The sequence below is a fragment of the Myotis daubentonii genome, chromosome 1 (genome assembly GCF_963259705.1).
Source record: "Myotis daubentonii chromosome 1, mMyoDau2.1, whole genome shotgun sequence".
Taxonomy (NCBI): domain Eukaryota; kingdom Metazoa; phylum Chordata; class Mammalia; order Chiroptera; family Vespertilionidae; genus Myotis; species Myotis daubentonii.
Genome location: NC_081840.1, coordinates 226,085,137 through 226,103,533, shown reverse-complemented (window position 1 = coordinate 226,103,533; position 18,397 = coordinate 226,085,137). Strand labels below are relative to the sequence as shown.

The 18,397-nt window shown below is 43.2% G+C and overlaps 1 protein-coding gene across 3 annotated transcripts in view; it reads right to left on the bottom strand.

The window, feature by feature from the left end:
• Positions 1-2,565: 2,565 nt before the first annotated feature.
• Positions 2,566-18,397, bottom strand: part of TAPT1 (transmembrane anterior posterior transformation 1) — a 57,883-nt gene continuing 42,051 nt past the window's right edge. The window contains exons 8-14 of one of the 3 annotated variants that reach the window (XM_059675263.1): positions 17,216-17,296; positions 15,508-15,617; positions 14,478-14,537; positions 14,025-14,093; positions 9,969-10,045; positions 6,530-6,690; positions 2,566-4,717 (exon numbers count right to left, since the gene is read on the bottom strand). In XM_059675263.1, the coding sequence (XP_059531246.1) occupies positions 4,500-4,717; positions 6,530-6,690; positions 9,969-10,045; positions 14,025-14,093; positions 14,478-14,537; positions 15,508-15,617; positions 17,216-17,296 (776 nt within the window). In that variant the 3' untranslated portion in view covers positions 2,566-4,499. Of the gene's footprint in view, positions 4,718-6,529; positions 6,691-9,968; positions 10,046-14,024; positions 14,094-14,477; positions 14,538-15,507; positions 15,618-17,215; positions 17,297-18,397 lie in introns of those variants that run through there. The other 2 variants (XM_059675272.1, XM_059675282.1) reach the window with 2 other exon arrangements.

Sequence of the window (18,397 nt, the reverse complement as noted above, 5' to 3'; positions counted from 1 at the left end):
CTGGTCCAGGGACCACACTTTGAGGACCACTGAACTAGGCTCTGAGGCTTCAGACAATGATGGTCAACACAATGTGGATTCGTACAATTCTGTGGCATTCATAACCCAAGTTTCAGATGCATTCTCTTTTGCTCCTCCCCAGACGCTGAGAAGTGGGTATTAGGCCCAATTTACAGATGAGCAGACTGAGGTTTGCTGTGTCACACAGAGCAAGTCCTGGCTCCAACACCAGCTGGCCCTCTCCTGTACTTCCTGGAGGGGTGAACATCCTACACATTTGCTATCCACAAGGTCACTGTGCCCTACATCCCAAGTCCTATTAGTCTGGCATGAATTACGGCAGTTGCCTCCTTAGGGGGCCTGTGCTTCCCCCTCTTCTCACAAGCAGCATACAGCACAGAGGAATGGATGGGGTTTCACTTCTGCTCTGATGGGTGCTCCTGTGTGATCTTGAACAAGTTATGTAACACTTTATCGTTTACAGTCGTTTTTTCCATTTGTCCTCTCATTTGGTAGTTACCGCAATCCAACTTCAGATTCCACTTACGCTCCCCCATTGCCTATGGGATCGAGCCCAGGATTCTTGGTAAGGCATTAAAAGCTCTCCAAAACCCAGCCCCTGCCTCCTCCTCTGGTTTCCCTAGAACAAAGCTATCCTCTCAAGTGTTCTCAGCATGTGGGTTGGCACTTGCCAGGCACTCAGACACGTACCTGAGTGGAGGAAGTCCAGCGCTGCTCTTCGGACATATGAAGTCCTCTTCCCTCCACGTCTCTGTGCTGGCGGGCTACGCTCATCTGCTCTGTGACTGTGCACCCCACTTTCCTGAGGAAGAAGGGGCAAGGCAGGGCTGTTTGGTAGAGCATCTGATCAAAGAGGACTGTGCCATGATAAGCATGCTCTATGTTCAGCTCAAGACGGACCAGGGTGCCGGGAGGCTGACCACATAGTAATCTTTATCTTTTTCCCTAAAAACAATAGTAAACGTGAATCCAAGAGTATTTCAGAAGCACAGGTTTTAGAGAGTCAGGCCTTAGCCGCACTCCTTCTATGTGAAGATCTCTCACTGGGCCCTTTCAGAGTCCCTGGCATATGGACGTGGGATGTGATGGCCCCTCCACACTCCATGGCTTGGAAACGAAGGCTGCGTTGCTCTCTCGCTGTAGGCAGAGGTGTGTGCAAGGCTCTGCAGAGACCTCCGTGGACCAGGTTCCTTCCCTGGGTGCTGAGAGCGCCAGACACTCGTCTGCATGGCTGGCTGAGGGCACACCGCTGGGTCCCCGCTGGTGGGAAGCAGAGAGAAGGTGGAAGGGACCTGAAATGGCATACACCCCTTTAACTTCCATCCCTCGGTGAGGACTAGTCCCTTGGCCAGTGGAACAGCAGGACGGACTCGGGAAAGCAGTCCCCAACTGGACAGCTCGGTGCCCAGCTAGCACTCTGTCTGTATGGACAACCAGGGTCTTCAGTAAAGGAGCATTTTCTTATTTCTTTGTACTTTACAGAGGCACTTGAAACTGCTACTCAATTATCTTTTTTAAGCAAATTCAATAGAAAAAAAAAAAAGACTTAACTTACATAAAAATGTTAAACAACTGGATTTATTTCAGAATGAAACCACGCGGAGACCACCTGGGCTTAGCTGACTCCAGCACACTAGTTTGCTGACGCGTCTGCTGTGGGCCTCCCCCAGAAGGACAGGGACTTTGTCCACTGCTGATCGCAGCATCCAATAGTCCTGACACACAGGCGATCAATAAATCTCCACTGAAAGAAAAAATAAAGCTGAGACATTTATGCAGTGGTTTTAAATTATTTTGTGATGTGTGTGCTCTGCTGAGTCACCGAGAGCAGAAGGAATATTTTTGAGGATCTAATGATAAAAAGGTTCTACCACGTGTAAAGAATATAACAGCCACATGCTAGACAAAATACAAAAGCACCAAGTACCAAGAAGATCTGCACAAGCTCCTGAATGACCCTGTGTTACATTTCAACTCCAAAGGAAAGCCAGTAAGAGTCTGACCTTATGTTGTGGCTGAGATTATTTTTAAAACCAAAGTACTGCCTTTTAAAAAATATATATATTTTTATTGATTTCAGAGAGGAAGGGTGAGGGAGAGATAGAAACATCAATGATGAGAAATGATCATTGATCAGCTGCCTCCTGCATGCCCCCTACTGGGGATTGAGGCGGAAACCCAGGCATGTGCCTTGGGAATTGAACCATGACTTCCTGGTTCATAGGTTGACGCTCAACCACTGAGCCACACTGACTGGCCCAAAATCCTGTCTTAACTCCCAGATGTGAAAAGCATATTGTGTGACATTCCAAACACTTGTAAAATGCAGGTCCCTTCATATACTGACAGATATTAAACAGTCTATGATCGAGACTCAGCCTTTTGTTTCCTAAAGACAAGATTCAAACATTTTGCCACCATTATGACCAAAAGAATAATTCAAATTAGTCCTGCCACTTATAAATTAGAAATAAATTCTTACAGAATGGGAAATTCACTCTATCAAATATAACAGTAAGCATCATGAAAATAAATTCAGTGACCTTTTTAAAAAAGATTACAAAATTGAATTTATTGAGTTTCACACAAGATGCACTTATAAAATTAGTACTGAATGCCATTTTGACAGAAGAAATGAACATCATTCCGAACTCCCAATATATCCTGCAAAGGAAATTAAAATCTTGTGGAATTGACAGCACAGTCACAGAATAATTCGAGCTGAAGTGAAAGATACACCCCTGCCGTATTCTTGCTCTGATTAGGGCTCTGTTTGGCAAAGTTTTCCCCAAAACTATTCCTATTCATTGTGGACATTGTTCTTTTTGGTAGAGAAGAGGAGAACAAAAAGTAATTCTAAAATGGTGCTTCATTGAAACACACACAAAGCAACTTAGAAGTCTTTTCATTTGTAACGCGAAGTACTTCGCGGTCTCACAAAAGCATTTCTGTACAGTTTCCTTTTATCCCACGTGAACATTAACTTTCAGATTTCTTCACTTAACGCAAAACATTAAAATTCACTTGTATGTCACATGAAAAGCCAAAGCATTCAAGCTAGCTTTACGTTTCACCCAGGAAACAACCCCCTAAAATTTACCTCTGCACATCACGTGCCTGAAATAGCAGCACAGGAGCTGAACTTCAGAATGAAAAGGTCAAAGGAAAGAACAGTGACACTGGACACTCTGAAATTGGAGGCTGCAGAATTTTTATAAAGATGAAGGAAGGGTTCTCAAGCTAAAGTGTAGTGGGAAACAGCTTGTCTTATGAGGCAGGCCACAAACTGATAAGCAAGCAGACATGGAATCTTGACCTCAACCAACCAAAAAGCACCTTTTGGTTGCTGTTCCCAACATCTACACACAAACTCGTCCCCACTCCCAGTCAGCCACCCACACCCCTCACTGGCTTCCTCCCCCAGCGCAGGCACACCAGGCAGTGCCATCCCCACACAGACGCTCCCACAGGACACAGGCCAGCCCCAGGCATAGGCACAGGCACTCCAGACAGAAAGGCTAATGCACTTTATAAGCCTGAGCAAGACGGCTGCTCAATCCACTTATTTAAAATTGTCACTTAAAAGTCTCAGTTACAGGTTGACACCTTTGAATTGAGTACAATTCTTTAGCCGATTCAACACCAAATCCTTTTAACTGTAACAATTGATAAAGCAATTAGTTTTAAAGTGTAATCAGTTATCTATACATTAAAGTTAACCCTGCTCTGCTTTTTTCAGTATAAAAAGTACGCCTTTGTAAGGTAATTTCTATTTCACCCACTGCAATTAAACAATACACGGCTCACATTTTGCTTTAACGAGTAAACTGAAAAATTATAAACATATTCTCAGTGATGCATAACCTTCATTAATTAATATTTTTTAAATAGACAAAATGGCTTCGGGCTTGTTTTCCCCTATAAAATGCTACTATTCATCATGTCTTATTTAAGGTAGCCTTTTATTCTGATTAATTCAGATACATCTTCCAGGATTATTCTGTGGTGAGAATATTTATCTTGACTTAAGTGTAATTACTTCTTTAAATGCTTTGGCAGATGAAGCAGTTTGAAACTGTCTGTGGAACTAGTATGGGACAGGGCAGGTAACGTTGTGGGGAAAGCTTCCGTTTCCCAGGTAGATCCCCTTACACTGCAGAGGCCGGTGGCCACAGCCGATGTTCTGGAAGCACAGACGGACCGAGCTGAAGTGATTCGAGGTTGTTCCCATCGGGCCGGAGTGACTGCTGCTTCTCGGGGGAAGAGGGCTCCCCACGCCATCCAGGCTGGAGGTCACTGCTGTTCCGTGACCTGACCTTCAGCCAGGCCACATTACTGGAAGAAAGCTACTCAGATTTGCTTTCTGTTAATAATTTAAGTTTTAAATAAATATATAAGTGCCACGTTTCGCATCTGTCCGCCCCGGCAGCACTGTGGCTGCCCCAGGCCTCGGCGCGTGGCACAGGGAGCCGCAGAACTCAGTCAATTCGGTTTCCGCAAATTGTGAACCTGTCTATGTCCAACAGATCTTTCTTTGAGGACCTGTGCTTCAGCTCTGAGCTTTCCTGCGCTATGTCCTTCTCTTCACCGTCTGGGGTTGTCAGGAACTGGTCAGAATTACTTGTTACAAGTAACGGTATGACATTTTCCTTCTGATGGCTAGGCTGGCTGGTGACAGAGGCAGACAGGGTTTCTTCTGTGGAAAAACAGGGCCTTTAGTTAGAATAGGATTTCCTCCAAACGTACACTAAAGGTGAGCTTACCAATACCATGGTACTGGACCGAAAGTGTAATGATAACCAAACAGCACATTGCAGAAGCAGCCATCTAGCCTATATAATAAAAGAGAAACCTGTAAGTTGACCATCCCTCCGCTATGCTCACCAGCCAATCAGGAGTGAGTATGCAAATTAACCTGACAAAGATGGCAGGTTAATTTGCATACACAGGCACCGGGTGGAGAGCAAAGTGGGAGAGCCGGCTGCTTGGGGGGCCTTGGCTCCCTCAATCGCTCCCCCGAAGCCGCCGGGTGGAGAGCAGAGCAGGAGAGCTGGCGGAGCAATGGAGTGGCTTGGGGAACCTGGCTCCCCAATCCGCCAGATGGAGAGCAGAGTGGGAGAGCTGGTGGCGTGGAGGTCTTGGCAGAGTGGGAGGCCATGGGACAGAGACAGAGCAGGAAGGGAAAACCAAGAGCACAGAGAGCACGAAGAATTCTGGGAATAATTCTGGTGGCAGCCCCGGGACCGGAAGCAGAAGCCCAGAGTGCGGGGAGCACCAGAAATGCTGGGAATCGTAGTTCTGGTGGCAGACGGATCTCCTAGACAGTAGAGCAAAGTGAGGCTGGAGCAAGTTACCTTTGTGGTGGGGGATGGAGGGAAAGCAAAGGTGAGAGACATAAGTAAAATCAGAGTGTCTAGGAAAAATTAAAGGGAAGATATCCTAAAAGTTCCAGGAAATCTCCACCAATGAAGCAAAGGGGAAAAAAATGCCTCTATTATTCTGTGAGCAACAAACCAAACTGAGTTGGGGTCTCAGACAATTCACTCATATGATTGCAAAGAATGACAGAAACTCCCGATTGGAGAGGGCTCTCCTGAGGGCTCCCAGATTGGAGAGGGTGCAGGTCGGACTGAGGGACCCCCCCACAGCCCCCAGTGCACGAATGTTGTGCACCGGACCTCTAGTGTACATATATATAAAAGGCTAATATGCTAAGTGTCCCTCCCACTGTCCAACCGGTCACTATGACACGCACTGACCATCAGTGGGAAGACGCTCAACGCAGGAGCTGCCAAGCTGCAGTGACTTGGCAGTGGCAGTTCTCAGGTGATGCGCCCCGAAACCAGAGAGGAGGGAGTCCAATTCCTCACGGGGCTGCGTGATTCTACCTTAGGCTGTGGGTTATGTTGTTGCTGGGGCACTGTCAGCCCGAATCTGGTTTACTACACACTTGTGTTTGCGTTCCACACCCTGTATGACAGCAACTTTGCCGAGTGCCCTCTCACACTCCGGGACCCCTTGGGGGATGTCAGAGAGCCGGTTTTGGCCCGATCCCGCCGGCCAGGCCAAGGGACCCCACCTGCCGGAGGGACCCCTCACTCTGCAGACACCCAGGAGGGACTGTGGGAGGTTGGCTCCAGGGAGCGTCTGGCCCATCTTGCCCAGTTCTGCCCCGCTGGCCACTTCTAATTAATTTTCTTTCAATGTGCACGTATCTGCACACCAGGCACTAGTAATGTATAATGGAACGCAGAAGCCACGCCATTACTGTTAGTTAACCCGCGTAACAGGTGCTCACTGAAGATCCCCTGAACGTAAAAACTCAGAGCACTGCATGGGGTGATCTGTGATGAGGCCTAAACAGAAGCATTAGCAACAACAACTAATAAAATGAAGTCAAAGCCTGAAAGCACTGCTGAACGCTGGAGGGCAGTGATTTGTTGCGGGGAGAGAGGACAGTAACTCTCGGGAAGATGATGCAGAGAAGCGACGAGAAGACCCCGCCTACCTGGGGAGGGTTTGCGCTTGCTCTGCGGTTGACTGGGCGGCTTGCAGGGAGTGCTGGAGGCGGGCGGGTCAAGCAGCTTCTCTTCCATCTTGGCCTCCTTCACGTACTGGCATGACTTTCCCAGCAGCACAATGCTATTCAGTACTTTCAGGGAGACCAACCTACACGCACAAAGAGACAAGCGGCCACTGTTGGAACTCATCTCAATCGCGGGGAGCGCCACCCATCCCCAGGTGAACCGAGGACCCGGAGTGAGAGGCCCGAGTCTGAGACATCCCACACCGAGGGCCTAGTGCCACGCACAGGTTTCCCTATCGCGGAGGAATCTGGGATAATGCCTACTTCTCATGTAAGAAGTCCTATCATTTAAAAGTTATACCTTCTGACTATTTAACATTTATTTTCTTCCTATATCACGTAGAAGTTTCACCTTCCAAATTATTTCATTTTTTCTCTTACTACAGAACAAATACATTTAGTAGCTACAGATGAACAAAAAACATATATAAAATAACGTATAGCTCCACACTCTAGCGATGATCCCTGGGACGCCTGCTGCATCCCATTCACCATGCTGCTGTGCGCACACATCTATTTGAACTTTTCCGCTGTTTGGAATGGGGCTATGAAGCAGGAGGGGCTGGAGTTTGGAGTCAGAGCACAGACCTGGGGCCCAAGAGTTTGAGTTCACACCTGACTCCACTGCCCCAGCGGTTCTCAACCTGTGGGTCGCGACCCCTTTGGCGGTCGAATGACCTTTTCACAGGGGTCCCCTAAGACCATCCTGCATATCAGATATTTACATTACGATTCATCACAGTAGCAACATGACAGTTATGAAGTAGCAACGAAAATAATTTTATGGTTGGGTCACAGCATGAGGAACTGTATTTAAAGTGCCAGAAGGTTGAGAACCACTGGCCTAGAAGCTGTGTGGACCTGAGTTGCTAACTTGTCAGTCCACAGAGGAGATGCCTTTGATGAGGTGCTCAGAGCAGCACCAGGCACATAGAAACGTCAACCAATCTTGTTATTTCATTATCATCATTGTTGTTTCACATAAATAGCATATGATAAATATTTTCCCCTATCAGTTCATGTTCTTCAGGGGCACTACTAGTATTTTAACGGACCTAATTATTGTGCTGTATGGGTTATCATATAACAAAGCCCCCTCAAAGCCCCTAGTTTCTGGATATTTAGATTATTTTAAGTACTTTTCTTCTATTAAAAAGTTTCTGATTAAGAACACTTACATTAAATCTGTATTTCCTCAGAATAAGTTCCTAGACAGCTATAATTACAGAAGTCAGATTTCTAGACCAAAGGTACATAACATTTTCAGGTACCTGACACAAATCTGGCAAAAAATCTGAAAACAAAACAAAACAAAAAGAACCCTCTTCCTAGTGGACTCTCCTCACTTACGAGGCCCTAAATGGCCCAGTGCCCAGGACCTCACTGCCCTGGGTAGGGAGTGAGGAAGTGGGCGCTGTTTCTGAGGTCTGAGATGAAACGTGGCAACGACAGGTCACAGGCCAGGGGGGCAAGTGCGAGGCAGGGCTTAGCAGGCCCCTGTGGACTCTACACCAGGAGACAACGCTCCCACCTCAGGCCTCACAGCGCCTTGGCCAGCTGACTGGGGGACGTCTAACTTACAAAATCCGAACCAGAACTCTTGATTCCAGCCCTAACCCTCCAAACACAAAACAAAATGAACCCCACATATATATGTCACAGGCTTGCCTGTCACAGTAAGTGGCAATTCCATAGCCCTAATTGCTTGGGCTCCAAACTCTGTCCTCACATTTGATTCTTTTTCATCCCCTCACACCGCACATCCCATCAATCCCTCCACCAGTCCTGTCCAGCTCCACTTGCAAAATATGCCCCTGACAAATCCTCCCACTCAATTCCACCTACGGCCACCGGCCCTGAAAGAACAGTAACAGTTACCTCCTGACCCAGCCGGCTTATGCTCCTCCTGTCGCCACACTCCAGTCCCCTCTCTGCCCAGCAGCCAGGGTGGTCTTGGCAAGAAGCCAAGGGAAGTGGCGCTTTCTTCCGCACAGGACCTTCCAGGGCTCTCCCTCCTGCAGAGCTGAGGCTCGGGCCCTGCCAGGGCTGCCGGGTCCTCTCCCATGCGCTCCTGGCATCAGGCCTGCCCTGTGTCCCCTCTGAGCCTGCATGGGCTTCCCCTTACTCCATCCGTCAGCACAGACAGCCCCTGCTCTCTCCAGGGCAGCCACCTCTGTGGCTCTCCGTCCAGACACTACCATGCTTTTCTTCCTGACACTTGCTACCAATTGGTCTTTCTGGTGGTTGCCTACTTTCCCACTGGAACTTAGGACACAAAGGCAGGTCCTGTGTTCTTTTCAGTTGGTCCCTAGACCAGCTCTGGGAGCAGCCGCGAGCACTGCTCACTGAGGAGCGCTGAGTAGAGGACCTATTGAGGGCAGGGCTGCGAGCTGCCCCACAGCTCAGTGAGAACAGTCTGGAAGCATGTTCCTGACTCATGATGCTCCTGAGACAATGACAAGTGAGAGATGCTGTGCTCCTGTGGCAGGAGCTTCCGGGCACTTGCCATGTGCCAGGCACCGGGCAGGGACGGGTAGGAGACGCATGTGGGAAACCAGGACAACACAGATGTCTCTGGGAAGCAGACCTCAGCCCAGGGGACGATTCTGAGCGAATCTAGGGCTGAGGTTACTACTGTCCTGCTTGGTCTCTCCCTTTTCTCCTCGAGATACTCAGTTCTGACTGTCTCCCAGACTGACACTCGCAGCATAACTCTTCGTGCTCCACTGAAGCCAGCGCAGGAGGGTCCCTTTTTCTTTCTGGGTAAGTAAACCTAAAGCTGGGATCGGCTGCTTTATCATAAATTGACTTCTTGAGAAAACTAAGAGAGACAAAAACTTCTCTTTATATTGTTATTTTCTTATCATTTCTCTTCCCCAACCAGAGTGTAAGCCACGCAAGACCAACAAATTTGCAAATAAAAATTCAGCCAGTCACAGGCAGAGCGACTACATTTCTGCATCTTCTGTAGGCTTCTATGACATAGGCCTCAAGTATGCTAAACCATTAACATGGCAAACACAGTAGAAATTCAAAGAGGTTTTTGTACATAGAGAGATGTTTGAATGCAATGGCAGATTTTATTTTATAAAATATGGGTAAAACTTAACTTGTAAGCAAAAAGAGCTGTAAGTAAATGATTACACTAAAGGTTAAAATAAAATCTAAAGTGCTATTAATACTACTAGCAAATAGCAGCAATTTCATTGAACCAGAGCTTAACTAAGTCACAAACATAGTGGAGGTACAAGCCATTATGGGGCCCCAGGACAGTTAGAATGGGTGTAGTCTGACTTGATTACATCTTGCATTTATACTTTACTGTATAACCAAAAACATATTCAAGAATAGTTCATCTTACCCAAAATAGAAGAGTATGACACAGGCATAAGACAGGATTCCTTGAACTTTAATTGAGCTTGTTACAACTCTGATGAGCTAGCCAGAAACAGACCAAAACAACAAACACACAAACAAAACACACAACCAAAGAGTTATTAGTTCATATTTAAGTCAAGTCATCTATACTGATTTTAACACTTTAGGCACACACCTGTAGCCTGTCTAAATCCAAGCAGGCAGTTCTAGATCTGTCGATTCCTAACAAACTGTGGCAACTTGTGAAACCTTTTGTGGTAGATTTGGGTGGTTCAGGCAAATCTAGGATGCCCATAGCTAATGCCAACCATTCAGACGCTGTGCCTAGTTCATAAATGACACATCTGCCTGGCCCTAATAGAGAAGCCAATCCGGTGATTTTTAACATGAAAAATTATTCTGGAAAATACAAATGGATTCATCATGCTGTTTGTGTCCCTGCCACAGCTAGATCCACTGAGTGGGCATTTCCATTTTTCTTGCTTTTTTTGTCCTTTGTCCTCTGACTCTTTTTAAGAATCCTCAATGACTCTCAGGGATCATAGAGAAAAGGGAACCTTAAAAGAACTAAAAGCTATTGCAAAATCAATTATGTAAAGATTGAACAATTTCTGTCTCTTTTGGATAGCTGTGGTTAAACACCCATTTTCTTTTTTATCTCACAGAAATAAAGCAGTAAAATCTTGATCCTGAGAAGCCCGATGAGCAAATGTGGTGGGACCTGTCACTGCAAAACCACTCAGCTATAATAGCTTTGGCGGAAAAATGTGCCCATATACAGGCATTCTCCGCTTTTCAAAAGACCACTTTACACCACTTTGCTTTTACAAAAGACCACGTTGGTACTTGTTTTCACTCACCAAAAGAAATCCAAAGGTAATTTTTGCTTTTACTATAAAAAGCATTTGATTTGCAGGGAGCTGACATAGACACAGTTCACACCCTGAGCAGCAAGAGTGGCCGCCAAGCTCCCTTCCAGGGAACTACATCAGCATCTCGGCATCAGGCCACCACAGCTGAGCCCTGTGTCGGGGAGCATCTGGGCTTTATCTTCATTTTTTGTGTATCCGTTAGCAAGATGGGTCCTTAGTAGCAGTAGAGCTCAGAAGGGGGTTTATATTAGGTGTAGAAGTGGACATAATTAAGCATTTGGATCATCATGGTGAACAAAATAAACACATAAATTAATGTCCCCTGCTTCTTTGGTTTACGCTATTCAGGCATATGGGAGGTTTCATAGAAACGCTCTATGTTCAGATAGTGGGGAGACTGTATCAGGGTCTGGGGGGACTACTACATGGAAATGGAAAGTCAGGGAGAACAACAGACCTTATCTAGTAATGTTATCATCTAAAAGAGTTTATTAGGGTGCCTTAAATAAACATCATAAAATAAATTTTGAACATATCTTTAAAATGCTGCCAGTAAAAGAATAATTGGGAAGACACAGAGGGATGGATGGATTGTCACATGTTCTATAAAGTTTTTGTTATGAGAAACTGAAGTCCTCATCATTTCCTCTAATGAGGAATGACCTGCTGTCCAAACAGCTGTGATGAAGCTAATGTGGCTCTAGGATTTCATTATTTTACTAGAGGCCCAGTGCACGAAATTCGGGCTGAGGGGCCTGACCTGCGCCTTCTCCTATCTGGAACCCCTCGGGGGATGTCCCTCTTGCAATGCGGGACCGCTGGCTCCTAACCACTCACCTGCCTGCCTGCCTGATCGCCCCTAACCACTCTGCCTGCCTGCCTGATGCCCCTAATTCAGCAGTTCTCAACCTGTGGGTCGCGACCCCTTTGGGGGTCGAATGACCTTTTCACAGGGGTTGCCTAAGACCATCGGAAAACACATACATAATTACATACTGTTTTTGTGATTAATCACTATGCTTTAATTATGTTCAATTTGTAACAATGAAAATACATCCTGCATATCAGATATTTACATTACGATTCATAACAGTAGCAAAATTACAGTTACGAAGTAGCAACGAAAATAATTTTATGGTTGGGGGTCACCACAACATGAGGAACTGTATTAAAAGGTCACGGCATTAGGAAGGTTGAGAACCACTGCCCTAATTGCTCCCCTGCCTGCCTGCCTGATCACCCCTAACCTCTCTGCCTGCCTGCCTGATCGCCTCTAACCACTATGCATGCCTGCCTGACTGCCCCTAACTGCTCTCCCCTGCCAGCCTGATCACCCCTAACTGCCTCTGCCTTGGCCCCTGCCACCAGGTTTTGTCTGGAAGATGCCCGGTCAAATTAGCATATTACCCTTTTATTAGTATAGATAAGAAAGGTTTGCCAATGATCACATTCAAGGATTAAAGGACTTCATTTTTATTTAGTATATTATCAGGCAATTTTAAGATACATTCATCCAAAGCCTCATTTCCATGAGACCTTCACACATGATTCCTTTTACTTTTTTGGGGTACGAATTCACTTGCGGACTTGGGGTAGTAAGTTTATAAGAAGAAGCATTGCCTCTCTTGGGCCTTAAAGAGCTGATCCCAAGGCCTTGGTAGGTTCCTCAGAGTCCGAAACGTCTACTGGAGGTCTGCGAGAGACGCCTGCAGACCCCGGCCACGGGACCACTGCATAACCCCCTGCGAAAGCGCAGGCTTTCCAGAGGGTCTGTTAACTATTCAATAAGCTTACATCTTTTGGTATAACAACCATAAAAACTCATTTAAAGAAAAAGAATCTTTAAATACCAAATTAAAAACCCCATACTAATCATGAATAGAGTTTTCTGGCAGATAAGTTACTAGATAGTTATTATTTAGCAAAGCAGGGCCATATTCAAATACAATCATCTAACCAATCTTTTTAGATAATAATCAGTCTGGCTAACTAGATTTATCCTCACACTGTATGTATCATGTTTCTAGTTGTAGAAGACAAATGTAGAGAAATTCAATATTCTATCTTATCAATCTTTTAAACGTTTAACAAATAATTATTTTACTCTTTAAAATCCTCCATTTTTCCAAAATTCTAGGAGTTCATTTTCCCAAGTAAAATAAAGCTATATTACTATATAATAAACTACCAAGATAATTGAAAACATTTAGGATGTGGTTATTTGGAGAGCTGTACTGAAATTTAAATAACATGAACTCTATTGATCATCAACCGGACAAGCTAGTCTAACATACAGCTGGTATGACCTACAGCTTCTCTCTCCACCACTTAGGTGACTCCATGACTCTGCATTAAGCGAGAACTCCAGGTGACCTCTGGCAAAAAGTTCACTGCCTTTGTTTTGAAGTGAGAACAGGTAGCCAATAAGGAATATAATGAAGTACGAGTGCAGCCAGCAAACCTTAACGAACATTATTAGAGCCTGACGTGGCCAGTAACTGTTCACAAGGCGGTGCTGAGCAATTCATTAAGATATAAACTTGATGACATTTTTAGTGGGTTTAGTAAATTTCAGTGCTATTATTTAAAATATACATAATTCCTAAATATAAAACTAGAAAATGTCAATGTAAAAACTTCGGAAAATGAATACAGAATATTTCTCCATTTGAACATTTCATAATTTAATCTACTTCATTTGTTTCCAAGTTTTTGCTATAAATGCCACTATAATGTGTAACTTTGCCTATAAGTCATTATATGCCTTTTACAGCTATTTCCTTAGAATAAATTCCTAGAACTGGAATTACTCCATTAAACTGTCAAACTGCCCCTTTAGAGGTGCTAGACCAACTTACACTTCAACCAACATATGTAATACTTGCCACACCCACGCCTACCACCAGGTATTTCCATAAAAAAAACCTTTGCCAAATGAATAAGCAGAGTATTCTCAATGTTAGAAAAGCCATTATGTAAAAACAGTTCCTGATATCACTTATCTATTGGATGACTCAAATGTCAAAAGGATAACAAAAAATTTCCAAGTCATTTACCTTTAATTTTTATATCATCCTTTTGAAACAAAGTTATTGATAATCCGCTGATTAATATTCTATAATGACAGTCATTGCATTATTTAAAAAAGTAAGAAAGTACAGACTTACTAAAACAGCGAGTGGGAGAGGAATGAACCCCATCCTCCGTGCCACGGAGTCGCTGTAATCAGTGTACGCCTAGACAGAGAGGGGAGAAGGGTTCATGGACTTAAAGCACATGGATAAAGTACCATTCACTCATCACCAGCACATTTTCTCAACAGGTGAGGTTACGAGGAAGAAGGCACCTGGCACCTATTATGTAAGTTAGCAAAATGATGTGGAAATTTAAATGTTCATAAGAAGTTTTAAATACAAAGTTGTATAACTATTACAAAGCTGCAAAAATTATACCCTATTTATGTTAAGTATTAGTATTATTTTTATTAATTTGTAAAAATTTATTGTCAAGAACAGGAATAAGTAAGAAGTTCAAGTTGATGTAGCTTTCCCTTAACCAATATTTGGAGCTAAATTAAACCACCGTCAGTTAATTTCCGATTCTGTCTTTGATATACTCACATTTTTCTGTCGACTACTAACAAGGTCAAAAGCAAGGCTGGCTCTATATTCACTGTAGACCTAAAAACAAATAAGAATGCAATATTAAATAATATAGTGCAAATATCTAAACTGGGAAGACTTATACTTTGCAGATCAATATGTTTAATAATTAACCAGTAAAAAGGTCTTAATAGCCAAGCAGACACCTGGGTAGTGTTTCTCTATTTGTTTTCCTACAACAAGAGTAAACAGCTTCAAGTCCCCCAACTGTTATGTTCACAAACCTTTTAAAGGTTTCTCTTGAAAGAGAGATAAATACTAGCCCTGGGATGGGTGGCTCAGTTGGTTGAAGTGTCATCCTATACAACAAAAGGTTGCAGGTTCAATGCCTGGTCGGGGCGTATGCAGGAGGCAACCAACCAATGTTTCTCTCTCATATTGATATTTGTCTCTCTCTCTCAGTCCCTTCTTCTCTCTCTAAAATCAATGAAGAAAACATATCCTTGGGTGAGAATTAAATTTTAAAAAAGGAGAGATAAATACTCAATGATTATAGTCCTGAGAGTTTAGAGTTTTGGGAATAGTGGCTATTTTAAGTAGTATAACATATATAATTTGGAAATTTTAAATAAACAGTTTAAAAATTATTATTACTCTATCTCTAATAATAATGATGCCTTCTTAGAAAATAGATGCTGAGTAAGATATTGAGTTTTGAAAGCCTGTTTTAATAAAAACAATGTTATTTTAAAAAGATTAAATAAACAGGTAATGACAGATTAACAGTTTATGATGATTTTGATCTCAACTACTAGTCAATCCACACCTCCACCCAAAAGTATGGAACCAGAATTATTTAATACTGAAATACTATACTTTCAGTTGTGTAATAATTTTTAGAAACTTAAAAATATAATTCTAACTTTATAATAGCAGTACTCTTCTAGTATCTTCATAAATGCAATAAACCTAAACTTGTTCTTTTACAACTGTATATTATTAAGTAGAAGTGAACTTCAAACACTGAATTGCTTACGAAAATACATACATCTGCAGTAATGTCGTTGAACTTAGTGATAAAGGCATGTTTTACAATATCCACAGCAATTTCTGATGCAATCACCATACAGACATCTGGAAATAACACCCAGAGATGATCTATAAAGTACAGGAAAAAACAGACAATTAAACTACTTCATATAAATAGAATCCAATATCACAGGCTATCACAGAAATCCAAAATTCACAGGGCAAAACTGTAATGTTTTCAATAAAATGATATAGAGACAGAACTAGCATTCAATAAATTATCAAAGGAGCCATATTTTATCAAGTGAAGGGATAATTCATTTACAGATGCTTATTCTGCACTTTCTCTGTGCCAAGCACTTCAGGGAGGACCTGGTGTGAGCAGAGCCTTGGCCTCCCTGCTGGAGCCAGCAGGGACCACTGGTGGGTGACTAATTAAGCAGGCTCATTATAAACCCCTCTGATTCCAGAGCTGCCTCAGGGTGACAGTAAACAGCTAGTAGGGACATGTGCTCAAGGCAACTGAACAATTTCTCCCTCTCTGATCATGGTGACTTAAAGATATAGCTCAATCATTTATTTAACTGTCATACAGATGTAATTTGTACATCTTTACATGTATAAAAATGTCAATTTAGTACCAAGTACTTGATAAAAAACAGCAAACAGATAAACCCCTAAGACCTTGAAGAAGGGTATAAGAACAGAACTGGGCAAGAAGAAAGTTAGAGACACTGACAAGCAACTGAGGACCCGGGCAGCTGCAGGGCGGGGTGGAGACACTGGCGCTGGGGCTACACTTGCAGACGGGCAGTGCAGGGGTCTTAGTGAGTCTGACATCAGGCTGAGGTTGGGGGGATCAGGGACCTGATTTTATGGTTTCCACAAGAAAATAACTTCTGGACATAGATCTCATTTTATATCTGTTTCTGATTTTTCACAGGTACCTGAAAACTAGCAATGAATCAAAACAAATTAACGGGAAGTTATTAAATGCCTAGAACATGCATAGCACTCAGGTAATAAATAAAATGTAAAACATGATCTCACTTCTTAAGAAGAAAGTTGTACAAAAATGTCTGACATTAGAAAACTCTAAGTTACTTGAGACACCTGAACATGTGGATCATTGCCCACCAAGCTCACTGCAGCATTGCCAGACGGTGCTGTAACTACCTGTCTACTTCTCTGTCAGCCTGTGAGTCCTAACACATGTTACCACTTTTCACATGTGCCACATAGCAGACAGGCAGTGAATGTCTGCCAACTGCATGGATGGTGAAAATTCATGGAATCCTGACAACTTGTCAGCCTCACTTCAGAGCTGTATAAAAGTAACACTTTATTGCTTGACATTGTATTTCTTTAATTTATCACTATTCAAGATGCTAATAGGCAGCAAATAAAAGACAAAGGTTAGGAAAGATCAGAAGTTCTTCTGGTGAACCCCTGAAATGTAAAAGTCTGACTGCATTTATATAACCACGGCTCACCTGGAAGCTGCGGGGTCCACCACCCCCGAGAACACAGCCCTGGAGACGCTGTGCCGTTTACGGTCAAGGACTATTGCACATGCTACGTCTCCCAGCCACCAATCCTCTACTGAGACAGGGACTGCTCACACCCAGAGTGAGCAGCCTCAATGCTGTAAAGTGTTCTGCATACACATTTCAGTCCATGTAAAAGAGTAATATTGGATGCCATGGTATTTGTGAAAAGTTACTTACCTGGATTCCAAGAAAACTGTTCCATGTTCCGTAGACACACTATTAGCAAAAGCACATAATTTGTGAATCGCTCTTTAATATCTGAAAAAAATTTCACATATAAATATATATTGCATATAAACCATATAATAAAAGTGTATGTATAAAGTTATTTCTTTTAGTGAGAACATGAAATTATGTTATGTGTAAGTATCTGTACAATAAACATACTATTTTGTATACAGAATGTCGCTACATTGGTAAGCCATTTACTTCTTTCACCAACACAATTCTAGCAAGCAAATTCCAGTTTTCTACAAATTTCAAAAAATATTCAAACCATTAGTCTGCTCAGATTGAGTCAGATTCCCCCAATGGACTATGGGGACTTACAACTGTTTTCATTTCATAGAAGAATTAAAAAATAGAAGCAAAGAGTGAAGTACAGGACTGGGTAATGTGAAACCCTTCTATAGAAGAATACTTCCAATTTGCTAAATAGTGAGTATACAGCACTGACCTGACAAATCCTTTAGCTAATAGAGTGTTACAATTATGAAAGCATTTCTTAAGATATACGTAGAACTTATGGGGAGGGGGAACAACAAGGTTTCATATTTATCATGTTACTAAACACTATCATCTTGGTCTGAATGAATTTAATAAAAGCAAATAACTAAATTCCTGCTAAGAGCGAGTTTACACTTCACTTTGTAAGCTATTTTCTTATTACAGTCTAAGATATTATGTAATCAAGAAATGAAAGAAATCCATGTCTGCAGTAAGTTGGCACACCCGTGTGGGTGGGGCTGTGGCCAGTGCAATCACTTACCTAGTAACCCACATCAAGGCCTGTATATATTCAACTGTCGTTTCCCTAATATTCTAGTATCGTAATAATTCTGGGCCTCACCTTGCCACTCAAATGTGGGACCCCCTATAGCCCTCTGCATTTTAATTTCACCTTGGTGTCCTTCCTCCAATTGTCTTGGCTTCTCTTTTCTTTTTTAAAATATATTTTATTGATTTTTTTACAGAAAGGAAGGGTGAGGGATAGAGAGTTAGAAACATCGATGAGAGAGAAACATCGATCAGCTGCCTCCTGCACACTCCCTACTGAGGATGTGCCTGCAACCAAGGTATATGCCCTTGGCCGGAATCGAACCTGGGACCCTTGAGTCTGCAGGCCGATGCTCTATCCAC